Source organism: Oncorhynchus masou, chromosome 29 (assembly GCF_036934945.1).
Source record: "Oncorhynchus masou masou isolate Uvic2021 chromosome 29, UVic_Omas_1.1, whole genome shotgun sequence".
Lineage (NCBI taxonomy): Eukaryota > Metazoa > Chordata > Actinopteri > Salmoniformes > Salmonidae > Oncorhynchus > Oncorhynchus masou.
Window position 1 is genome coordinate 99788214 of NC_088240.1, and position 27466 is coordinate 99815679.

A 27466-nucleotide genomic window follows, 5' to 3' on the forward strand; every position below is an offset into this window, starting at 1 on the left:
CCAACACAGTGGCCTGCTGTCCAGACGCTCTCAGACCCAGAGCCTGACCAACACAGTGGCCTGCTGTCCAGACGCTCTCAGACCCAGAGCCTGACCAACACAGTGGCCTGCTGTCCAGACGCTCTCAGACCCAGAGCCTGATCAACACAGTGACCTGCTGTCCAAACCCTCAGACCCAGAGCATGACCAACACAGTGACCTGCTGTCCAGACGCTCTCAGACCCAGAGCCTGACCAACACAGTGGCCTGCTGTCCAGACACTCTCAGGCCCAGAGTCTGACCAACACAGTGGCATGCTGTCCAGACGCTCTCAGACCCAGAGCCTGACCAACACAGTGACCTGCTGTCCAGACGCTCTCAGACCCAGAGCCTGACCAACACAGTGACCTGCTGTCCAGACACTCTCAGGCCCAGAACCTGACCAACAAAGTGACCTGCTGTCCAGACGCTCTCAGACCCAGACCAACACAGTGACCTGCTGTCCAGACGCTCTCAGACCCAGAGCCTGACCAACACAGTGACCTGCTGTCCAGACGCTCTCAGACCCAGAGTCTGACCAACACAGTGACCTGCTGTCCAGACACTCTCAGTCCCAGAGCCTGACCAACACAGTGACCTGCTGTCCAGACACTCTCAGACCCAGAGCCTGACCAACACAGTGACCTGCTGTCCAGACGCTCTCAGACCCAGAGCCTGACCAACACAGTGACCTGCTGTCCAGACACTCTCAGACCCAGAGCCTGACCAACACAGTGGCCTGCTGTCCAGACACTCTCAGACCCAGAGCCTGACCAACACAGTGACCTGCTGTCCAGAGCCTGACCAACACAGTGGCCTGCTGTCCAGACACTGTCAGACCCAGAGCCTGACCAACACAGTGACCTGCTGTCCAGACACTCTCAGACCCAGAGCCTGACCAACACAGTGGCCTGCTGTCCAGACACTCTCAGACCCAGAGCCTGACCAACACAGTGGCCTGCTGTCCAGACACTGTCAGACCCAGAGCCTGACCAACACAGTGGCCTGCTGTCCAGACACTGTCAGACCCAGAGCCTGACCAACACAGTAACCTGCTGTCCAGACACTCTCAGACCCAGAGCCTGACCAACACAGTGACCTGCTGTCCAGACACTCTCAGACCCAGAGCCTGACCAACACAGTGACCTGCTGTCCAGACGCTCTCAGACCCAGAGCCTGACCAACACAGTGGCCTGCTGTCCAGACACTCTCAGACCCAGAGCCTGACCAACACAGTGACCTGCTGTCCAGACACTCTCAGACCCAGAGCCTGACCAACACAGTGACCTGCTGTCCAGACACTCTCAGGCCCAGAGCCAGACCAACACAGTGACCTGCTGTCCAGACACTCTCAGGCCCAGAGCCTGACCAACACAGTGGCCTGCTGTCCAGAGCCTGACCAACACAGTGACATGCTGTCCAGACGCTCTCAGACCCAGAGCCTGACCAACACAGTGACATGCTGTCCAGACGCTCTCAGACCCAGAGCCTGACCAACACAGTGGCCTGCTGTCCAGACACTCTCAGACCCAGAGCCTGACCAACACAGTGGCCTGCTGTCCAGACACTCTCAGACCCAGAGCCTGACCAACACAGTGACCTGCTGTCCAGAGCCTGACCAACACAGTGACCTGCTGTCCAGACACTCTCAGACCCAGAGCCTGACCAACACAGTGGCCTGCTGTCCAGACACTCTCAGACCCAGAGCCTGACCAACACAGTGACCTGCTGTCCAGAGCCTGACCAACACAGTGGCCTGCTGTCCAGACGCTCTCAGACCCAGAGCCTGACCAACACAGTGACATGCTGTCTCAGACCGACCCCTCTGAGCTTCCACAGCATTAGGAGCAGGAAGTCACACTCAGGTTATACATAACAGCACCAATCACAGCCTTTCAGTACGTCATAGCCTGGTCCCAGACCTGGTTGTGCCGTCATGGTCTAGCTCTGTGGCCAGGCTAACCAGGACACTGATTACAGAAGAGTTATGACAGTCACCAAGCGGCGTGGACTCACCTGAGGGAATATTTGTAATGCTTGATGTGGAAGGGCTCTTTAGGGGTTAGGAACACCAGCTGCAACATCAGACAAGCTCAACATCAAATCCATGCAATGCAAAGCATTCTGGGTAGTTATCACATCAATCACAGTTCATGCAATTATTCTGTGTGTGTGTTGCTCACCGCATGCGTTTCCAAGGAGTTGTTTCTCATGTTGACCTTCAGTGTGCTGGTCTCCCCCACCCTGGTAGGGGAGAATGAGTAGTGGTCCTGGGGGGCGTATACACCCCTACACAGAGCCCCCTCCTGACTGGAACACACAACATCATCCACACATTTAACATCGACCTGAACCTTCCTCCTCCATGGGGCTCTGAGCTTCCTGAACCTTCCTCCTCCATGGGGCTCTGAGCTTCCTGAACATCAACCTGAACCTTCCTCCTCCATGGGGCTCTGAGCTTCCTGAACCTTCCTCCTCCATGGGGCTCTGAGCTTCCTGAACCTTCCTCCTCCATGGGGCTCTGAGCTTCCTGAACATCTACCTGAACCTTCCTCCTCCATGGGGCTCTGAGCTTCCTGAACCTTCCTCCTCCATGGGGCTCTGAACTTCCTGAACCTTCCTCCTCCATGGGGCTCTGAGCTTCCTGACCATCAACCTGAACCTTCCTCCTCCATGGGGCTCTGAGCTTCCTGAACATTCCTCCTCCATGGGGCTCTGAACTTCCTGAACCTTCCTCCTCCATGGGGCTCTGAGCTTCCTGAACCTTCCTCCTCCATGGGGCTCTGAGCTTCCTGAACCTTCCTCCTCCATGGGGCTCTGAGCTTCCTGAACCTTCCTCCTGCATGGGGCTCTGAGCTTCCTGAACCTTCCTCCTCCATGGGGCTCTGAGCTTCCTGAACCTTCCTCCTCCATGGGGCTCTGAGCTTCCTGAACCTTCCTCCTCCATGGGGCTCTGAGCTTCCTGAACCTTCCTCCTCCATGGGGCTCTGAGCTTCCTGAACCTTCCTCCTCCATGGGGCTCTGAGCTTCCTGACCACTTATCTTTCAGAACAAATCAAGAGCTATATCTGACCGTTAGCCAGCTAGTTAGCCAGCTGACTGACTGACTAACTAGCTGGCTAACTAGTGCTCCCTGTTTTGTGATTCATCCTCCACTGTGCTCTGGACTGTGGAGGATCGACCTTGTTTTTCTATTCATCACTCGTGAGACCTGACTGCCAGTCATCACTCGTGAGACCTGACTGCCAGTCATCACTCGTGAGACCTGACTGCCAGTCATCACTCGTGAGACCTGACTGCCAGTCATCACTCGTGAGACCTGACTGCCAGTCATCACTCGTGAGACCTGACTGCCAGTCATCACTCGTGAGACCTGACTGCCAGTCATCACTCGTGAGACCTGACTGCCAGTCATCACTCGTGAGACCTGACTGCCAGTCATCACTCGTGAGACCTGACTGCCAGTCATCACTCGTGAGACCTGACTGCCAGTCATCACTCGTGAGACCTGACTGCCAGTCATCACTCGTGAGACCTGACTGCCAGTCATCACTCGTGAGACCTGACTGCCAGTCATCACTCGTGAGACCTGACTGCCAGTCATCACTCGTGAGACCTGACTGCCAGTCATCACTCGTGAGACCTGACTGCCAGTCATCACTCGTGAGACCTGACTGCCAGTCATCACTCGTGAGACCTGACTGCCAGTCATCACTCGTGAGACCTGACTGCCAGTCATCACTCGTGAGACCTGACTGCCAGTCATCACTAGTGAGACCTGACTGCCAGTCATCACTAGTGAGACCTGACTGCCAGTCATCACTAGTGAGACCTGACTGCCAGTCATCACTAGTGAGACCTGACTGCCAGTCATCACTAGTGAGACCTGACTGCCAGTCATCACTAGTGAGACCTGACTGCCAGTCATCACTAGTGAGACCTGACTGCCAGTCATCACTAGTGAGACCTGACTGCCAGTCATCACTAGTGAGACCTGACTGCCAGTCATCACTAGTGAGACCTGACTGCCAGTCATCACTAGTGAGACCTGACTGCCAGTCATCACTAGTGAGACCTGACTGCCAGTCCTTACCCAGTCATCACTAGTGAGACCTGACTGCCAGTCCTTACCCAGTCATCACTAGTGAGACCTGACTGCCAGTCCTTACCCAGTCATCACTAGTGAGACCTGACTGCCAGTCCTTACCCAGTCATCACTAGTGAGACCTGACTGCCAGTCCTTACCCAGTCATCACTAGTGAGACCTGACTGCCAGTCCTTACCCAGTCATCACTAGTGAGACCTGACTGCCAGTCCTTACCCAGTCATCACTAGTGAGACCTGACTGCCAGTCCTTACCCAGTCATCACTAGTGAGACCTGACTGCCAGTCCTTACCCAGTCATCACTAGTGAGACCTGACTGCCAGTCCTTACCCAGTCATCACTAGTGAGACCTGACTGCCAGTCCTTACCCAGTCATGCCCCCATCTGCAACCGGGTCAGGTCTTCTCCTGGTCTTAAAGGCTTCAGTCTTCACCAGAGAACAGTCTGCTTCCTGAGGAGCCACCTCTGGACCAACCTTCACACCCTGAAACACATCATCATCATCATCATCATCATGGCCACCCTCCACGCCAGTCACCCTCCACCGCCACCCTCCACTCCACGCCACCCTCCACCGCCACGTTCCCCTCCACGCCACCCTCCACGTTCCACGCCACCCTCCACGCCACCACGTTCCACGCCACCCTCCACGCCACCCTCCACCGCCACCACCATAATGGTGTCCTGTAACAGTCTCCTGGCAGTATAATGATGTCCTATACCAGTCTCCTGGCAGTATAATGGTGTCCTATATCAGTCTCCTGGCAGTATAATGATGTCCTATAACAGTCTACCTCTACAGTCTCCTGGCAGTATAATGATGTCCTACAGACAGTCTCCTGGCAGTATAATGGTGTCCTATAACAGTCTCCTGGCAGTATAATGGTGTCCTATAACAGTCTCCTGGCAGTATAATGATGTCCTATAACAGTCTCCTGGCAGTATAGTGATGTCCTGTATCAGTCTCCTGGCAGTATAATGATGTCCTATAACAGTCTCCTGGCAGTATAATGATGTCCTATAACAGTCTCCTGGCAGTATAATGATGTCCTATAACAGTCTCCTGGCAGTATAATGATGTCCTATAACAGTCTCCTGGCAGTATAATGGTGTCCTATAACAGTCTCCTGGCAGTATAATGATGTCCTATAACAGTCTACCTCTACAGTCTCCTGGCAGTATAATGATGTCCTATAACAGTCTCCTGGCAGTATAATGATGTCCTATAACAGTCTCCTGGCAGTATAATGGTGTCCTATAACAGTCTCCTGGCAGTATAATGATGTCCTATAACAGTCTACCTCAACAGTCTCCTGGCAGTATAATGATGTCCTATAACAGTCTCCTGGCAGTATAATGGTGTCCTATATCAGTCTCCTGGCAGTATAATGATGTCCTATAACAGTCTACCTCAACAGTCTCCTGGCAGTATAATGATGTCCTACAGACAGTCTCCTGGCAGTATAATGGTGTCCTATAACAGTCTCCTGGCAGTATAATGGTGTCCTATAACAGTCTCCTGGCAGTATAATGGTGTCCTATAACAGTCTCCTGGCAGTATAATGATGTCCTATAACAGTCTCCTGGCAGTATAGTGATGTCCTATATCAGTCTCCTGGCAGTATAGTGATGTCCTATAACAGTCTCCTGGCAGTATAATGATGTCCTATAACAGTCTCCTGGCAGTATAATGATGTCCTATAACAGTCTCCTGGCAGTATAATGATGTCCTATAACAGTCTACCTCAACAGTCTCCTGGCAGTATAATGATGTCCTATAACAGTCTCCTGGCAGTATAATGATGTCCTATAACAGTCTCCTGGCAGTATAATGATGTCCTATAACAGTCTCCTGGCAGTATAATGATGTCCTATAACAGTCTCCTGGCAGTATAATGGTGTCCTATATCAGTCTCCTGGCAGTATAATGATGTCCTATAACAGTCTCCTGGCAGTATAATGGTGTCCTATAACAGTCTCCTGGCAGTATAATGATGTCCTATAACAGTCTCCTGGCAGTATAATGATGTCCTATAACAGTCTCCTGGCAGTATAATGGTGTCCTATATCAGTCTCCTGGCAGTATAATGATGTCCTATAACAGTCTCCTGGCAGTATAATGATGTCCTATAACAGTCTCCTGGCAGTATAATGGTGTCCTATAACAGTCTCCTGGCAGTATAATGATGTCCTATAACAGTCTCCTGGCAGTATAATGGTGTCCTATATCAGTCTCCTGGCAGTATAATGATGTCCTATAACAGTCTCCTGGCAGTATAATGGTGTCCTATATCAGTCTCCTGGCAGTATAATGATGTCCTATAACAGTCTACCTCAACAGTCTCCTGGCAGTATAATGATGTCCTACAGACAGTCTCCTGGCAGTATAATGGTGTCCTATAACAGTCTCCTGGCAGTATAATGATGTCCTATAACAGTCTCCTGGCAGTATAATGATGTCCTATAACAGTCTCCTGGCAGTATAATGATGTCCTATAACAGTCTCCTGGCAGTATAATGATGTCCTATAACAGTCTACCTCAACAGTCTCCTGGCAGTATAATGATGTCCTATAACAGTCTCCTGGCAGTATAATGATGTCCTATAACAGTCTACCTCAACAGTCTCCTGGCAGTATAGTGATGTCCTATAACAGTCTACCTCAACAGTCTCCTGGCAGTATAATGATGTCCTATATCAGTCTCCTGGCAGTATAATGATGTCCTATATCAGTCTCCTGGCAGTATAGTGATGTCCTATAACAGTCTCCTGGCAGTATAGTGATGTCCTGTATCAGTCTCCTGGCAGTATAATGATGTCCTATAACAGTCTCCTGGCAGTATAATGATGTCCTATAACAGTCTCCTGGCAGTATAATGATGTCCTATAACAGTCTCCTGGCAGTATAATGATGTCCTATAACAGTCTACCTCAACAGTCTCCTGGCAGTATAATGATGTCCTATAACAGTCTCCTGGCAGTATAATGATGTCCTATAACAGTCTACCTCAACAGTCTCCTGGCAGTATAGTGATGTCCTATAACAGTCTACCTCAACAGTCTCCTGGCAGTATAATGATGTCCTATATCAGTCTCCTGGCAGTATAATGATGTCCTATAACAGTCTCCTGGCAGTATAATGATGTCCTATAACAGTCTCCTGGCAGTATAATGATGTCCTATAGCAGTCTCCTGGCAGTATAATGATGTCCTATAACAGTCTCCTGGCAGTATAATGATGTCCTATAACAGTCTCCTGGCAGTATAATGATGTCCTATAACAGTCTACCTCTACAGTCTCCTGGCAGTATAGTGATGTCCTATAACAGTCTCCTGGCAGTATAGTGATGTCCTATATCAGTCTACCCACAGTGCCACAGAGCTGGAAGCGTATCCTGGTCTTGTGCTGAGGCTCGGCCACTGGGTGACACTCCAGGTCCCAGAACTGAGCATAGTCCCCTCGGTCCCTGGGCAGGAAGGTGATGGGCACCTGGAGGAGAGGAGACATCAACAACACCATCATGGTCAAAGCCCTACAGGACATCCTATTGACCAAAGACACATTGTTCTGGGGACCAGGGGTGTGACTGGGTAAAGCTGGGTGGTCAGTAACCCCCCTAATAAAGACATGTTCTGGGGACCAGGGGTGTGACTGGGTAAAGCTGGGTGGTCAGTAACCCTAATAAAGATATGTTCTGGGACCAGGGGTGTGACTGGGTAAAGCTGGGTGGTCAGTAACCCCCCTAATAAAGACATGTTCTGGGGACCAGGGGTGTGACTGGGTAAAGCTGGGTGGTCAGTAACCCTAATAAAGACATGTTCTGGGACCAGGGGTGTGACTGGGTAAAGCTGGGTGGTCAGTAACCCCCCCTAATAAAGATATGTTCTGGGGACCAGGGGTGTGACTGGGTAAAGCTGGGTGGTCAGTAACCCCCTAATAAAGACATGTTCTGGGGACCAGGGGTGTGCCTGGGTGGTCAGTAACCCTAATAAAGACATGTTCTGGGGACCAGGGGTGTGACTGGGTAAAGCTGGGTGGTCAGTAACCCCCCTAATAAAGACATGTTCTGGGGACCAGGGGTGTGACTGGGTAAAGCTGGGTGGTCAGTAACCCTAATAAAGCCATGTTCTGGGGACCAGGGGTGTGACTGGGTAAAGCTGGGTGGTCAGTAACCCCCCCTAATAAAGACATGTTCTGGAGACCAGGGGTGTGACTGGGTAAAGCTGGGTGGTCAGTAACCCTAATAAAGCCATGTTCTGGGGACCAGGGGTGTGACTGGGTAAAGCTGGGTGGTCAGTAACCCCCCCTAATAAAGACATGTTCTGGAGACCAGGGGTGTTACTGGGTAAAGCTGGGTGGTCAGTAACCCTAATAAAGATATGTTCTGGGGACCAGGGGTGTGACTGGGTAAAGCTGGGTGGTCAGTAACCCTAATAAAGACATGTTCTGGGGACCAGGGGTGTGACTGGGTAAAGCTGGGTGGTCAGTAACCCTAATAAAGACATGTTCTGGGACCAGGGGTGTGACTGGGTAAAGCTGGGTGGTCAGTAACCCTAATAAAGACATGTTCTGGGGACCAGGGGTGTGACTGGGTAAAGCTGGGTGGTCAGTAACCCCCCTAATAAAGATATGTTCTGGGGACCAGGGGTGTGACTGGGTAAAGCTGGGTGGTCAGTAACCCTAATAAAGACATGTTCTGGGGACCAGGGGTGTGACTGGGTAAAGCTGGGTGGTCAGTAACCCCCCTAATAAAGATATGTTCTGGGGACCAGGGGTGTGACTGGGTAAAGCTGGGTGGTCAGTAACCCTAATAAAGACATGTTCTGGGGACCAGGGGTGTGACTGGGTAAAGCTGGGTGGTCAGTAACCCCCTAATAAAGATATGTTCTGGGGACCAGGGGTGTGACTGGGTAAAGCTGGGTGGTCAGTAACCCCCTAATAAAGATATGTTCTGGGGACCAGGGGTGTGACTGGGTAAAGCTGGGGGGTCAGTAACCCTAATAAAGACATGTTCTGGGGACCAGGGGTGTGACTGGGTAAAGCTGGGTGGTCAGTAACCCTAATAAAGACATGTTCTGGGGACCAGGGGTGTGACTGGGTAAAGCTGGGTGGTCAGTAACCCTAATAAAGATATGTTCTGGGGACCAGGGGTGTGACTGGGTAAAGCTGGGTGGTCAGTAACCCTAATAAAGATATGTTCTGGGGACCAGGGGTGTGACTGGGTAAAGCTGGGTGGTCAGTAACCCTAATAAAGCCATGTTCTGGGGACCAGGGGTGTGACTGGGTAAAGCTGGGTGGTCAGTAACCCTAATAAAGACATGTTCTGGGGACCAGGGGTGTGACTGGGTAAAGCTGGGTGGTCAGTAACCCTAATAAAGACATGTTCTGGGGACCAGGGGTGTGACTGGGTAAAGCTGGGTGGTCAGTAACCCTAATAAAGACATGTTCTGGGACCAGGGGTGTGACTGGGTAAAGCTGGGTGGTCAGTAACCCTAATAAAGCCATAGGTAGGGGTAGAGATGGAGTAATCACCTGCATCTTGTGGTATGCTCCCAGGGTGCCAGAGACTCTGGGACACCTGAAGGCTGTGTAGGTGGCCCGGTACACATCCCCACTGCCGTCCACCCCCTTCACATAGGGAGGGGCGAAGGAAGACAGGTACCACCTCACCTGCTCTCCTCTGTTCTCCACCTCCACAGAGGACTCTGGCGAAGGAAGGGACAGCTTTAGATCAAAACACTGGAAACAGGAACATTCTTCAAGAACATACACAGCATGTTGGTGTTATCTAGAGGGGAAATAGGGCTATTGACTGGCAACTGCAAACTCCAGAGGTTATAGATGTGTTCCAACGCTGAGATTATAGGTATGTCCCAACGCTGAGATTATAGATGTGTCACAACGCTGAGATTAGATGTGTCCCAATGCTGAGATTATAGGTGTGTCCCAATGCTGAGATTATAGGTGTGTCCCAATGCTGAGATTATAGGTATGTCCCAATGCTGAGATTATAGGTATGTCCCAACGCTGAGATTATAGGTATGTCCCAATGCTGAGATTATAGATATGTCCCAACGCTGAGATTATAGGTATGTGCCAACGCTGAGATTATAGGTATGTGCCAATGCTGAGATTATAGGTATGTCCCAATGCTGAGATTATAGATGTGTCCCAACGCTGAGATTATAGATGTGTCCCAACGCTGAGTAATGCTGGGAGTCAGAGATTCTAGATGTGTCCCAATGCTGAGATTACAGATGTGTCCCAACGCTGAGTAATGCTGGGAGTCAGAGATTATAGATGTGTCCCAACGCTGAGATTATAGATGTGTCCCAACGCTGAGTAATGCTGGGAGTCAGAGATTCTAGATGTGTCCCAATGCTGAGATTATAGATGTGTCCCAATGCTGAGATTATAGATGTCCCAACGCTGAGATTACAGATGTGTCCCAACGCTGAGTAATGCTGGGAGTCAGAGATTATAGATGTGTCCCAACGCTGAGATTCTAGATGTGTCCCAACGCTGAGTAATGCTGGGAGTCAGAGATTCTAGATGTGTCCCAATGCTGAGATTATAGATGTGTCCCAACGCTGAGATTACAGATGTGTCCCAACGCTGAGTAATGCTGGGAGTCAGAGATTATAGATGTGTCCCAACGCTGAGATTCTAGATGTGTCCCAACGCTGAGTAATGCTGGGAGTCAGAGATTCTAGATGTGTCCCAACGCTGAGCAACGCTGGGAGTCAGAGACTATAGATGTGTCCCAACGCTGAGCAACGCTGGGAGTCAGAGACTATAGATGTGTCCCAACGCTGAGCAACGCTGGGAGTCAGAGACTATAGATGTGTCCCAACGCTGAGCAACGCTGGGAGTCAGAGACTATAGATGTGTCCCAACGCTGAGCAACGCTGGGAGTCAGAGACTATAGATGTGTCCCAACGCTGAGCAACGCTGGGAGTCAGAGACTATAGATGTGTCCCAACGCTGAGCAACGCTGGGAGTCAGAGACTATAGATGTGTCCCAACGCTGAGCAACGCTGGGAGTCAGAGACTATAGATGTGTCCCAACGCTGAGCAACGCTGGGAGTCAGAGACTATAGATGTGTCCCAACGCTGAGCAACGCTGGGAGTCAGAGACTATAGATGTGTCCCAACGCTGAGCAACGCTGGGAGTCAGAGACTATAGATATGTCCCAACGCTGAGCAACGCTGGGAGTCAGAGCGTCTCCTACCTGAGGTTTCTCCTGAGGGCGTGGCAGGAAACACGATGGTACGGTTACTGATCTCTACAGTGGCTGTCCTGGTCAGGGGGGGTTGGCCTGCAGGGGGCAGCATGGCGGTGGGCATGGGGCTAGCAGTCTGAGGAGGAAGGGGGGCTAGGCTCCGCTCTGCTGGGGCCGTTGATACATCCAGAGCCAGGTCCTGACGGATCTGGACTTTGATGAACTGGACAGCAGGAGGACAGAAAATAACATCATTAAGGGGGAGGGCCACCACATCAAGACATTGAGGGGCCCCACCACATCAAGACATTGAGGGGCCCCACCACATCAAGACATTGAGGGGCCCCACCACATCAAGATATTGAGGGGCCCCACCACATCAAGATATTGAGGGGCCCCACCACATCAAGACATTGAGGGGCCACCACATCAAGATATTGAGGGGCCCCACCACATTAAGATATTGAGGGGCCCCAGCACATCATATCAAGACATTGAGGGGCCCACAACATCATCACTACCTTCTGTTGATCGTCACACTGGACATAGATTTGGCCACTCCATGGAAACATGGATGTCCTGGTTGCTAGGGACGGATTAGGACTGATGAGGATCTGGAGGTGGCACCTGGGAACAAAAAACTATGGTGAAACACCCCGAGTACTATAGTCACCTGGTAAAACACCCCTAGTACTATAGTCACCTGGTAAAACACCCCTAGTACTACAGTCACCTGGTAAAACACCCCTAGTACTATAGTCACCGGGTAAAACACCCCTAGTACTATAGTCACCTGGTAAAACACCCCTAGTACTACAGTCACCTGGTAAAACACCCCTAGTACTATAGTCACCGGGTAAAACACCCCTAGTACTACAGTCACCTGGTAAAACACCCCTAGTACTACAGTCACCTGGTAAAACACCCCTAGTAATATAGTCACCTGGTAAAACACCCCTAGTGATACAGTCACCTGGTAAAACACCCCTAGTACTACAGTCACCTGGTAAAACACCCCTAGTACTACAGTCACCTGGTAAAACACCCCTAGTGATACAGTCACCTGGTAAAACACCCCTAGTACTACAGTCACCTGGTAAAACACCCCTAGTACTACAGTCACCTGGTAAAACACCCCTAGTACTACAGTCACCTGGTAAAACACCCCTAGTGATAGTCACCTGGTAAAACACCCCTAGTACTACAGTCACCTGGTAAAACACCCCTAGTACTATAGTCACCTGGTAAAACACCCCTAGTACTACAGTCACCTGGTAAAACACCCCTAGTACTACAGTCACCTGGTGAAACCCCCCTAGTACTACAGTCACCTGGTAAAACACCCCTAGTACTATAGTCACCTGGTAAAACACCCCTAGTACTACAGTCACCTGGTAAAACACCCCTAGTACTACAGTCACCTGGTAAAACACCCCTAGTACTACAGTCACCTGGTGAAACCCCCCTAGTACTACAGTCACCTGGTAAAACACCCCTAGTACTACAGTCACCTGGTAAAACCCCCCTAGTACTACAGTCACCTGGTAAAACACCCCTAGTACTACAGTCACCTGGTAAAACACCCCTAGTACTACAGTCACCTGGTGAAACCCCCCTAGTACTATAGTCACCTGGTAAAACACCCCTAGTACTATAGTCACCTGGTAAAACACCCCTAGTACTACAGTCACCTGGTAAAACACCCCTAGTACTATAGTCACCTGGTAAAACACCCCTAGTACTACAGTCACCTGGTAAAACACCCCTAGTGATACAGTCACCTGGTAAAACCCCCCTAGTACTACAGTCACCTGGTAAAACACCCCTAGTACTACAGTCACCTGGTAAAACACCCCTAGTACTATAGTCACCTGGTAAAACACCCCTAGTACTACAGTCACCTGGTAAAACACCCCTAGTACTATAGTCAACTGGTAAAACACTCCTAGTACTATAGTCACCGGGTAAAACACCCCTAGTACTATAGTCACCTGGTAAAACACCCCTAGTACTATAGTCACCTGGTAAAACACCCCTAGTAATACAGTCACCTGGTAAAACACCCCTAGTACTATAGTCACCTGGTAAAACACCCCTAGTACTATAGTCACCTGGTAAAACACCCCTAGTACTACAGTCACCTGGTAAAACACCCCTAGTACTACAGTCACCTGGTAAAACACCCCTAGTACTACAGTCACCTGGTAAAACACCCCTAGTACTATAGTCACCTGGTAAAACACCCCTAGTAATACAGTCACCTGGTAAAACACCCCTAGTGATACAGTCACCTGGTAAAACACCCCTAGTACTACAGTCACCTGGTAAAACACCCCTAGTACTATAGTCACCGGGTAAAACACCCCTAGTACTACAGTCACCTGGTAAAACACCCCTAGTACTACAGTCACCTGGTAAAACACCCCTAGTACTATAGTCACCGGGTAAAACACCCCTAGTACTACAGTCACCTGGTAAAACACCCCTAGTACTATAGTCACCTGGTAAAACACCCCTAGTACTATAGTCACCTGGTAAAACACCCCTAGTACTACAGTCACCTGGTAAAACACCCCTAGTACTACAGTCACCTGGTAAAACACCCCTAGTACTATAGTCACCTGGTAAAACACCCCTAGTACTACAGTCACCGGGTAAAACACCCCTAGTACTACAGTCACCTGGTAAAACACCCCTAGTACTACAGTCACCTGGTAAAACACCCCTAGTACTACAGTCACCTGGTAAAACACCCCTAGTAATCTATCTATCGTACCGGTCACCGTCCGAGGCCCCCTACCGCGGTTCTATCTAGAAGGCCGCGTTGAGGCGTACCGGTCACCACCGTCCGAGGCCCCCTACCACGGTTTTATCTAGAAGGCCGCATTGAGGCGTACCGGTCACCACCGTCCGAGGCCCCCTACCACGGTTTTATCTAGAAGGCCGCGTTGAGGCGTACCGGTCACCACCGTCCGAGGCCTCCTACCGCGGTTCCATCTAGAAGGCCGCGTTGAGGCGTACCGGTCACCGTCCGAGGCCCCCTACCGCGGTTCTATCTAGAAGGCCGCGTTGAGGCGTACCGGTCACCACCGTCCGAGGCCCCCTACCGCGGTTCTATCTAGAAGGCCGCGTTGAGGGGTACCGGTCACCACCGTCCGAGGCCCCCTACCGCGGTTTTATCTAGAAGGCCGCATTGAGGCGTACCGGTCACCACCGTCCGAGGCCTCCTACCGCGGTTCTATCTAGAAGGCCGCGTTGAGGCGTACCGGTCACCACCGTCCGAGGCCTCCTACCGCGGTTCTATCTAGAAGGCCGCGTTGAGGCGTACCGGTCACCACCGTCCGAGGCCTCCTACCGCGGTTCTATCTAGAAGGCCGCGTTGAGGCGTACCGGTCACCGTCCGAGGCCTCCTACCGCGGTTCTATCTAGAAGGCCGCGTTGAGGGGTACCGGTCACCGTCCGAGGCCTCCTACCGCGGTTCTATCTAGAAGGCCGCGTTGAGGCGTACCGGTCACCGTCCGAGGCCTCCTACCGCGGTTCCATCTAGAAGGCCGTGTTGAGGCGTACCGGTCACCGTCCGAGGCCCCCTACTGCTGGCCAGGACAACACAAAGCTGTGTGTGTGTGTGTGTGTGTGTGTGTGTGTGTGTGTGTGTGTGTGTGTACATACTGTGGTTCTATAACTCCATGTTGAGGGGTAACAGTGAGACAGTGGGCTGGCCAGGACAACTCAAAGCTCAGCTCTCTGGATGATGAGTGGTTCTGGATCAGGACATGTCTGGTGTTGGAGGCTCCGTCTGGACAACACACATTATAAACCAAAGGGTTTCATTATATTCTATTAAAAACTACAACAACAAAAAACATTTCATGAACAGAAAATCTGGAGCGTCAATGTTTCTGTCCTGAGAGACCTTGCTCGGGCTGCAAAGAGCACAGAGTTAGTGTCAAACAGTGAGATGATAATACTGACTGATAGTGGGAGAGGTGAGGACCAGCTGTTCAGGCTGGAGGCTCCAGGAGTCCCTGTGGTCCCCTGCTTCTGTCCCCGTCCCAGAGGCCTCTGTCCTGGGTAACGCGGGGCCTTGAGGACCCTTCACAGGCAGTACATCCAGAGACACGTTGCTGATGTGACGGTCTGAGTTCCCAAAACCACTACAACATAAGACAACAACGTTATATAACCACCAACACCACAACGTTATATAACCACCAACACCACAACGTTATATAACCACTAACACCACTACAACATAAGACAACAACGTTATATAACCACCAACACCAAAACGTTATATAACCACTAACACCACTACAACATAAGACAACAACATTATATAACCACTAACACAACAACATTATATAACCACTAACACCACAACGTTATATAACCACTAACACCACTACAACATTATATAACCATTAACACCACCACTACATTATATAACCACTAACACCACCACTACATTATATAACCATTAACACCACCACTACAACATTATATAACTACTAACACCACCACTACAACATTATATAACCATTAACACCACCACTACAACATTATATAACCATTAACACCACCACTACAACATTATATAACCATTAACACCACCACTACAACATTATATAACCATTAACACCACCACTACAACATGATAAGACAACAACGTTAGATAACCATTATCACCACCAATACAACATTATATAACCATTAACACCACCACTACAACATGATAAGACAACAACGTTAGATAACCATTATCACCACCACTACAACATTATATAACCATTAACACCACCACTACAACATTATATAACCAATAACACCACCACTACAACATTATATAACCATTAACACCACCACTACAACATTATATAACCATTAACACCACAACTACAACATTATATAACCATTAACACCACCACTACAACATTATATAACCATTAACACCACCACTACAACATGATAAGACAACAACGTTAAATAACCATTATCACCACCAATACAACATTATATAACCATTAACACCACCACTACAACATGATAAGACAACAACGTTAGATAACCATTATCACCACCAATACAACATTATAACCATTAACACCACCACTACAACATGATAAGACAACAACGTTAGATAACCATTATCACCACCACTAAAACGTTATATAACCACTAACACCACCACTACAACATTATATAACCATTAACACCACCACTACAACATTATATAACCATTAACACCACCACTAAAACGTTATATAACCACTAACACAACAACATTATATAACCATTAACACCACCACTACATTATATAACCACTAACACCACCACTGCATTATATAACCATTAACACCACTAATACAACGTTATATAACCATTAACACCACTAATACAACGTTATATAACCATTAACACCACCACTACAACACTATATAACCATTAACACCACTACTACAACATTACATAACCATTAACACTACTACAACATTATATAACCATTAACACCACCACTACAACATTATATAACCATTAACACCACTACTACAACGTTATATAACCATTAACACCACCACTACATTATATAACCATTAACACCACTACTACAACGTTATTTACATTTACATTTAAGTTATATAACCATTAACACCACTACCACAACATTATATAACCATTAACACCACCACTACAACATTATATAACCATTAACACCACTACAACATTACATAACCATTAACACCACTACTACAACACTATATAACCATTAACACCACCACTACAACATTATATAACCATTAACACCACTACTACAACGTTATATAACCATTAACACCACCACTACATTATATAACCATTAACACCACTACTACAACGTTATTTACATTTACATTTAAGTTATATAACCATTAACACCACTACCACAACATTATATAACCATTAACACCACCACTACAACATTATATAACCATTAACACCACTACAACATTACATAACCATTAACACCACTACTACAACACTATATAACCATTAACACCACCACTACAACATTATATAACCATTAACACCACTACAACATTACATAACCATTAACACCACTACTACAACATTATATAACCATTTACACCACTGCAACATTATATAACTATTAACACCACTACAACGTTACATAACCATTACCACCACCACTACAACATTATATAACCATTAAATGAGGTGTTAGATGAAAACATTACTACAACGTTACATAACCATTAACAGCCTGTATGTTCTAAGCAGAGAAACACTCTAGAAACCAAATGAGATGAAAACATTCGTGTGATTACGTTCTTTCCTAAAGGTATGACATTCAGTCCCAGTACCTGTCAGCCTCTGAGCCTCTCCTGGTGACAGCTTGGGGGGGCTGGACATGGGGGTCAGTCCTTCCAGAGTCCAAGGTCTCTGTGCTGCCCAGCACTGACAACACCACCTTACGCAGGTTCCCATAGAACAACTGGGCCTGGTTGGGGCTCTGGGGCAGGTCGTAGGCTGGAGACAACAGCATGGGAAATCATGAGCTGAACATAGTGAGTCAAGTCAACACACACACACACAGTTGATGTCAGAAGTGTACATACACCTTAGCCAAATACATTTAAACTCAGTTTTTCCATAATTCCTGACATTTAATCCTAGCAAAAAAATCTGTCTTAGGTCAGTTAGGATCACCACTATTTTAAGAATGTGAAATGTCAGAATAATAGTAGAGAGAATGGTTTATTTCAGTTTTTATTTCTTTCATCACATTCCCAGTGGTTCAGAAGTTTACATACACTCAATTAGTGTTTGGTAGCATCGCCTTTCAATTATTTAACTTGGGTCAAATGTTTCAGGTAGCCTTCCACAAGCTTCCCACAATAAGTTGGGTGATTTTTGCCCATTCCTCCTGACAGAGCTGGTGGAACTGAGTCAGGTTTGTAGGTCTCCTGGCTCGCACACACTTTTTCAGTTCTGCCAACAAATATTCTATCCGATTGAGGTCAGGGCTTTGTGATGGCCACTCCAATACCTTGACTTTGTTGTCCTGAAGCCATTTTGCCACAACTGTGGAAGTATGTTTGAGGTCCTTGAACATTTGGAAGACCCATTTGTGACCAAGCTTAACTTCCTGACATGTCTTGAGATGTTGTTTCAATAAATACACATTTTACTTCTCATGATGCCATCTATTTTGTAATGTGAACCAGTCCCTCCTGCAGAAAAGCACCCCCACAACACGATGCTGCCACCCCCGTGCTTCACATTTGGGATGGTGTTCTTCGGCTCTCAAGCCCACCACTTTTTCCAAAAACATATCGATGGTCATTATGGCCAAACAGTTCTATTTTTGTTTCATCAGACCAGAGGACATTTCTCCAAAGTATGATCTTTGTCCTCATGTACAGTTGCAAACTGTAGTCTGGCTTTTTATGGTGGTTTTGGAGCAGGGGCTTCTTCCTTGCTGAGCGGCCTTTCAGGTTATGTTGTATTAGGACTTGTTTTACTGTGGATATAGATACTTTTGTACCAATTTCCTCCAGCATCTTCACAAGGTCCTTTGCTGTTGTTCTGAGATCGATTTGCACTTTTCGCACCAAAGTACGTTCATCTCTACTATTGTTTGTACAGATGATCGTGGTACCTTCAGGCTTTTGGAAATTGCTCCCAAGGATGAACCAGACTTGTGTTGGTCCCCCCAAAAATTCTGGTCTTTGCTGATTTCTTTTGATTTTCCCATGATGTCAAGCAAAGAGGCACAGAGTTTGAAGGTAGGCCTTGAAATACATCCACAGGTGCACCTCCAATTGACTCAAATTATGTCAATTAGCCTATCAGAAGCTTCTAAAGCCATGACATCATTTTCTGGAATTTCCCAAGCTGTTTAAAGGCACAGTCAACTTAGTGTATGTAAACCTCTGACCCACTGGGATTGTGATGCAGTGAAATCATCTGTCTGTAAACAATAGTTGGAAACATGACTTGTGTCATTCACAAAGTAGACGTCCTCAACGACTTGCCATAACTAGAGTTTGTTCACAAGAAATATATAAATAAATACACATACATTTCCACATCAAACTAGTTTTTGCAGATAATTATGAATAACAAGTAGTCCAGAGTAGGAAAACCTCACTGGTACCCTCGCGGACAGAACAGGGGCCCTCGCGGACAGAACAGGGGGCCCTCGCGGACAGAACGGGGGCCCTCGCGGACAGAACAGGGGGCCCTCGCGGACAGAACAGGGGGCCCTCGCGGACAGAACAGGGGCCCTCGCGGACAGAACAGGGGGCCCTCGCGGACAGAACAGGGGGCCCTCGCGGACAGAACAGGGGGCCCTCGCGGACAGAACAGGGGGCCCTCGCGGACAGAACAGGGGGCCCTCGCGGACAGAACAGGGGGCCCTCGCGGACAGAACAGGGGGCCCTCGCGGACAGAACAGGGGGCCCTCGCGGACAGAACAGGGGCCCTCGCGGACAGAACAGGGGGCCCTCGCGGACAGAACAGGGGGCCCTCGCGGACAGAACAGGGGGCCCTCGCGGACAGAACAGGGGGCCCTCGCGGACAGAACAGGGGGCCCTCGCGGACAGAACAGGGGGCCCTCGCGGACAGAACAGGGGGCCCTCGCGGACAGAACAGGGGGCCCTCGCGGACAGAACAGGGGCCCTCGCGGACAGAACAGGGGGCCCTCGCGGACAGAACAGGGGGCCCTCGCGGACAGAACAGGGGGCCCTCGCGGACAGAACAGGGGCCCTCGCGGACAGAACAGGGGCCCTCGCGGACAGAACAGGGGCCCTCGCGGACAGAACAGGGGCCCTCGCGGACAGAACAGGGGGCCCTCGCGGACAGAACAGGGGGCCCTCGCGGGGGGCCCTCGCGGACAGAACAGCGGGAACCCTCGCGGACAGAACAGGGGGCCCTCGCGGACAGAACAGGGGGCCCTCGCGGACAGAACAGGGGCCCTCGCGGACAGAACAGGGGGCCCTCGCGGACAGAACAGGGGCCCTCGCGGACAGAACAGGGGGCCCTCGCGGACAGAACAGGGGGCCCTCGCGGACAGAACAGGGGGCCCTCGCGGACAGAACAGGGGGCCCTCGCGGACAGAACAGGGGGCCCTCGCGGACAGAACAGGGGGCCCTCGCGGACAGAACAGGGGGCCCTCGCGGACAGAACAGGGGGCCCTCGCGGACAGAACAGGGGGCCCTCGCGGACAGAACAGGGGGCCCTCGCGGACAGAACAGGGGGCCCTCGCGGACAGAACAGGGGCCCTCGCGGACAGAACAGGGGGCCCTCGCGGACAGAACAGGGGGCCCTCGCGGACAGAACAGGGGGCCCTCGCGGACAGAACAGGGGGCCCTCGCGGACAGAACAGGGGCCCTCGCGGACAGAACAGGGGGCCCTCGCGGACAGAACAGGGGGCCCTCGCGGACAGAACAGGGGGCCCTCGCGGACAGAACAGGGGGCCCTCGCGGACAGAACAGGGGCCCTCGCGGACAGAACAGGGGGCCCTCGCGGACAGAACAGGGGGCCCTCGCGGACAGAACAGGGGGCCCTCGCGGACAGAACAGGGGGCCCTCGCGGACAGAACAGGGGGCCCTCGCGGACAGAACAGGGGCCCTCGCGGACAGAACAGGGGGCCCTCGCGGACAGAACAGGGGGCCCTCGCGGACAGAACAGGGGGCCCTCGCGGACAGAACAGGGGGCCCTCGCGGACAGAACAGGGGGCCCTCGCGGACAGAACAGGGGGCCCTCGCGGACAGAACAGGGGGCCCTCGCGGACAGAACAGGGGGCCCTCGCGGACAGAACAGGGGCCCTCGCGGACAGAACAGGGGTCTCCAACAGGTTGATCTACCAGTAACTCACAGACCACCTACGAGTAGCTCGCCAAACAATTCTGACAGCAAAATGTCACTAACAAATCCCACACGCATCAGACACCGCAAGCTCCCAGCTCCGACCTCAGCAACATGATCCCACCTCTGTTCTAGAAGGACCCATGACCCTTACCCTCCAGGACCTGCTCCTCCCCCCCCACCTCTGTTCTAGAAGGACCCATGACCCTTACCCTCCAGGACCTGCTCCTCCCCCAGGAACCTCTGTTCTAGAAGGACCCATGACCCTTACCCTCCAGGACCTGCTCCTCCCCCCCCACCTCTGTTCTAGAAGGACCCATGACCCTTACCCTCCAGGACCTGCTCCTCCCCCCACCTCTGTTCTAGAAGGACCCATGACCCTTACCCTCCAGGACCTGCTCCTCCCCCCACCTCTGTTCTAGAAGGACCCATGACCCTTACCCTCCAGGACCTGCTCCTCCCCCCACCTCTGTTCTAGAAGGACCCATGACCCTTACCCTCCAGGACCTGCTCCTCCCCCCACCTCTGTTCTAGAAGGACCCATGACCCTTACCCTCCAGGACCTGCTCCTCCCCCCCACCTCTGTTCTAGAAGGACCCATGACCCTTACCCTCCAGGACCTGCTCCTCCCCCCCACCTCTGTTCTAGAAGGACCCATGACCCTTACCCTCCAGGACCTGCTCCTCCCCCCACCTCTGTTCTAGAAGGACCCATGACCCTTACCCTCCAGGACCTGCTCCTCCCCCCACCTCTGTTCTAGAAGGACCCATGACCCTTACCCTCCAGGACCTGCTCCTCCCCCCACCTCTGTTCTAGAAAGACCCATGACCCTTACCCTCCAGGACCTGCTCCTCCCCCCACCTCTGTTCTAGAAGGACCCATGACCCTTACCCTCCAGGACCTGCTCCTCCCCCCACCTCTGTTCTAGAAGGACCCATGACCCTTACCCTCCAGGACCTGCTCCTCCCCCCACCTCTGTTCTAGAAGGACCCATGACCCTTACCCTCCAGGACCTGCTCCGCCCCCCACCTCTGTTCTAGAAGGACCCATGGCCCTTACCCTCCAGGACCTGCTCCTCCCCCCACCTCTGTTCTAGAAGGACCCATGACCCTTACCCTCCAGGACCTGCTCCTCCCCCCCCACCTCTGTTCTAGAAGGACCCATGACCCTTACCCTCCAGGACCTGCTCCTCCCCCCCCACCTCTGTTCTAGAAGGACCCATGACCCTTACCCTCCAGGACCTGCTCCTCCCCCCACCTCTGTTCTAGAAAGACCCATGACCCTTACCCTCCAGGACCTGCTCCTCCCCCCACCTCTGTTCTAGAAGGACCCATGACCCTTACCCTCCAGGACCTGCTCCCCCCCCCCACCTCTGTTCTAGAAGGACCCATGACCCTTACCCTCCAGGACCTGCTCCCCCCCCCCACCTCTGTTCTAGAAGGACCCATGACCCTTACCCTCCAGGACCTGCTCCTCCCCCAGGAACCTCTCGTTGAAGTGGAGTTCTTTCAGCAAACTGTTCTCTGACAGAACCTTCCTGCCGGCATCAGGCTTCGACTGCAGCAACCTGGGGGACGGGAGACGGAGGTGAAATCAGTCTCCTTACAGGGCTGTAAATCAAACTAGAGGGCCTGGAGAACAGAAACGGACAGTAGTGGACCAAACGGTTCTGTCTGACGGCCCGGATCAACCTCCTCAAAGCCTCTTTAATGCTATTGCTTCACAAGATGGATGTTTAAATGTCAGGTTAATGACAGCTCATGTAAGAAACAGAGGGACAGGTCCTCACCTCCTGAACTGTTGTCGTGAGACCTCGTCTCCACAGAAGAGACAGACTGTGGCCAGGACGGCATTAGCTGACTGACACAGAGTCTGCTCTCTCTGGGTCACCTTCATCAGAACCGTGATCACCTGGAGAAAGAGAACCAGTTCACACCAACTATTAATGATAGAAACATCTCTCCAGTCAGGTAGTCCAGATCAAACCAGAACCTCCTTTCTGACCACAACAAGTCATGTGACCTACCTCCTGTGTCCTCTCCTTCAGGACGAACTGAGACGGAGAGAGGCTGATGTCCGAGGAGGCCATGACAGAGCGTGTGTGTAGGTCAGAGTAGGGAACAGCCTTAATGAAGGCAGCCCTGCACCCAGTGTTTCTCACACAGACACACAGCTTGGAGACCTGGCCTGCTGCCACCCCCATTAGCATAGCCGCGTAGCCGTCTGAACGCTTCCTGTGGTCTTCCAGAATAATGTTGCTGGTCCCTCCATAGCCTGATAGGGGGATCTGGGGGGGCGAGAGAGAGAGGGCTGTTTGTGTATCTCTATTTATTGAGATGTGATGCATATAGCCAGAGCTACACTACCCCCACGTCAGACTCACACAACCCCCACGTCAGACTCACACTACCCCCACGTCAGACTCACACGACCCCCACGTCAGACTCACACGACCCCCACGTCAGACTCACACGTCAGACTCACACAACCCCCACGTCAGACTCACACAACCCCCACGTCAGACTCACACAACCCCCACGTCAGACTCACACAACCCCCACGTCAGACTCACACAACCCCCACGTCAGACTCACACAACCCCCACGTCAGACTCACACAACCCCCACGTCAGACTCACACAACCCCCACGTCAGACTCACACTACCCCCACGTCAGACTCACACAACCCCCACGTCAGACTCACACAACCCCCACGTCAGACTCACACTACCCCCACGTCAGACTCACACTACCCCCACGTCAGACTCACACTACCCCCACGTCAGACTCACACTACCCCCACGTCAGACTCACACAACCCCCACGTCAAACTCACACAACCCCCACGTCAGACTCACACAACCCCCACATCACCACAGACTCATAACCCATACATCATCACAGACTCATAACCCATACATCATCACAGACTCATAACCCATACATCATCACAGACTCATAACCCACACATCACAGACTCATAACCCATACATCATCACAGACTCATAACCCACACATCACAGACTCATAACCCACACATCATCACAGACTCATAACCCATACATCATCACAGACTCATAACCCATACATCATCACAGACTCATAACCCATACATCAGACTCATAACCCACACATCACAGACTCATAACCCATACATCATCACAGACTCATAACCCATACATCAGACTCATAACCCACACATCACAGACTCATAACCCACACATCACAGACTCATTACCCACACATCACAGACTCATTACCCATACATCACCACAGACTCATAACCCATACATCACAGACTCATAACCCACACATCACAGACTCATAACCCACACATCACAGACTCATTACCCATACATCACCACAGACTCATAACCCATACATCATCACAGACTCATAACCCATACATCACAGACTCATAACCCACACATCACAGACTCATTACCCACACATCATCACAGACTCATAACCCATACATCATCACAGACTCATAACCCACACATCACAGACTCATAACCCACACATCACAGACTCATAACCCACACATCACAGACTCATTACCCACACATCATCACAGACTCATAACCCATACATCATCACAGACTCATAACCCACACATCACAGACTCATAACCCACACATCACAGACTCATAACCCACACATCACAGACTCATAACCCACACATCACAGACTCATTACCCATACATCACCACAGACTCATAACCCATACATCATCACAGACTCATAACCCATACATCACAGACTCATAACCCACACATCACAGACTCATTACCCCCACATCACCACAGACTCATAACCCATACATCATCACAGACTCATAACCCATACATCATCACAGACTCATAACCCATACATCATCACAGACTCATAACCCATACATCACCACAGACTCATAACCCATACATCACCACAGACTCATAACCCATACATCACCACAGACTCATTACCCAGACATCAGACTCATAACCCATACATCATCACAGACTCATAACCCATACATCACCACAGACTCATTGTGAAGTCTGAAAACAGACAAACTTTAAAAAGTGTAATGTCCCTTTAAGATCAGAAACCACCACTGAAAACCAGTCTGGTCACTTCAATAAGTAGCTCGATCCTGGGAACCCGTAGATATTCACGTTTCTGTTGTTGGTCTTGCACTACACACCGGACTCAAATAACCACGTCATCATCAAGCCTGTGATTCGTGGAATCAGGAGTGTAGTGTTAGGGCAACAACTACGGCCCAGGATGAAGAAACATTGGTCTACAGGATGGTTAGGGTAGAGTGGGCCAGACAGTGAACCAGGATGGTTAGGGTAGAGTGGGCCAGACAGTGAACCAGGATGGTTAGGGTAGAGTGGGCCAGACAGTGAACCAGGATGGTTAGGGTAGAGTGGGCCAGACAGTGAACCAGGATGGTTAGGGTAGAGAGGGCCCAGGATGGCTAGGGTAGAGAGGGCCTCACAGTGAACCAGGATGGTTAGGGTAGAGAGGGCCTCACAGTGAACCAGGATGGTTAGGGTAGAGAGGGCCTCACAGTGAACCAGGATGGTTAGGATAGAGAGGGCCTCACAGTGAACCAGGATGGTTAGGGTAGAAAGGTTCTCACAGTGAAGCAGGATGGTTAGGGTAGAGAGGGCCTCACAGTGAACCAGGATGGTTAGGATAGAGAGGGCCCAGGATGGCTAGGGTAGAGAGGGCCTCACAGTGAACCAGGATGGCTAGGGTAGAGAGGGCCTCACAGTGAACCAGGATGGTTAGGATAGAGAGGGCCTCACAGTGAACCAGGATGGCTAGGGTAGAGAGGGCCCAGGATGGCTAGGGTAGAGAGGGCCTCACAGTGAACCAGGATGGTTAGGGTAGAGAGGGCCTCACAGTGAACCAGGATGGTTAGGGTAGAGAGGGCCTCACAGTGAACCAGGATGGTTAGGGTAGAGAGGGCCTCACAGTGAACCAGGATGGTTAGGATAGAGAGGGCCTCACAGTGAACCAGGATGGTTAGGATAGAGAGGGCCTCACAGTGAACCAGGATGGTTAGGATAGAGAGGGCCTCACAGTGAACCAGGATGGTTAGGATAGAGAGGGCCTCACAGTGAACCAGGATGGTTAGGATAGAGAGGGCCTCACTGTGAACCAGGATGGTTAGGGTAGAGAGGGCCTCACAGTGAACCAGGATGGTTAGGATAGAGAGGGCCTCACAGTGAACCAGGATAGTTAGGGTAGAGAGGGCCTCACAGTGAACCAGGATGGTTAGGGTAGAGAGGGCCCAGGATGGTTAGGGTAGAGAGGGCCTCACAGTGAACCAGGATGGTTAGGATAGAGAGGGCCTCACAGTGAACCAGGATAGTTAGGATAGAGAGGGCCTCACAGTGAACCAGGATGGTTAGGATAGAGAGGGCCTCACTGTGAACTTGATGCCAGGCTGTGAGGGTCGTACTCCAGACTGTTTGATCTCCAGCTTGGACAGGGTGCAGGCCACCCGGGTTGGGGCAAACAGCAGGTGGACAACAACATCCTCCCTGGGCCGGATGGACAGCTCTCTGTGTCGGGTCAACCTCTCCTCCTGTCCAAAACTACTCTGGAGCTGGGAGAGATATATTACATTTATAGAGAGAGAGACAGACACATATGGAGAGAGAGACATGACTGTTCACTCTAATGGCTTCAAACACCACAGGAGTCTCCAGGCAAGCAGTCCGACACAGAGCTGTTGTGATTGATATCTGAAGAGTAGCTGAAGGACACATGGAGCAGTCTGACACAGAGCTGTTGTGATTGATATCTGAAGAGTAGCTGAAGGACACATGGAGCAGTCTGACACAGAGCTGTTGTGATTGATATCTGAAGAGTAGCTGAAGGACACATGGAGCAGTCTGACACAGAGCTGTTGTGATTGATATCTGAAGAGTAGCTGAAGGACACATGGAGCAGTCTGACACAGAGCTGTTGTGATTGATATCTGAAGAGTAGCTGAAGGCCACATGGAGCTGGACAAGTCAAGGAGGTTTGGTTCTTACCTGGAAACAGCTGTGGTCTTGTCCTCGGATCAGCAGACGCAGGTGATGTGTTGTGTTGGGGGAGTTATTACGAAGAACCAGCTTCTGTTGTCTGTACAGGTAGAAGACCACATTTAGAGCTCCACCACAACACCGCCAAAATATACTGAACCTTGATTTAACAGGGCAAGACAGTTAAGAACAAATTCTTATTTACAACGACGGCCAAACC

General features: G+C 50.7%; 1 protein-coding gene across 1 annotated transcript in view; it reads right to left on the reverse strand.

Annotated features, from left to right (window-relative positions):
• LOC135519877 (uncharacterized) overlaps positions 1–27466 on the reverse strand; it is a 134555-nt gene that overhangs the window by 4983 nt on the left and 102106 nt on the right. Inside the window, exons 42-56 of the mRNA XM_064945078.1 lie at positions 27256–27346; positions 26643–26822; positions 23241–23501; positions 23004–23125; positions 22672–22781; positions 17707–17872; positions 15320–15501; positions 15017–15143; positions 11869–11974; positions 11357–11570; positions 9657–9829; positions 7494–7613; positions 4492–4607; positions 2202–2328; positions 2035–2093 (exon numbers count right to left, since the gene is read on the reverse strand). Of these exons, the coding sequence (XP_064801150.1) occupies positions 2035–2093; positions 2202–2328; positions 4492–4607; positions 7494–7613; positions 9657–9829; positions 11357–11570; positions 11869–11974; positions 15017–15143; positions 15320–15501; positions 17707–17872; positions 22672–22781; positions 23004–23125; positions 23241–23501; positions 26643–26822; positions 27256–27346 (2154 nt within the window). The remainder of the gene's footprint in view (positions 1–2034; positions 2094–2201; positions 2329–4491; positions 4608–7493; positions 7614–9656; positions 9830–11356; positions 11571–11868; positions 11975–15016; positions 15144–15319; positions 15502–17706; positions 17873–22671; positions 22782–23003; positions 23126–23240; positions 23502–26642; positions 26823–27255; positions 27347–27466) is intronic.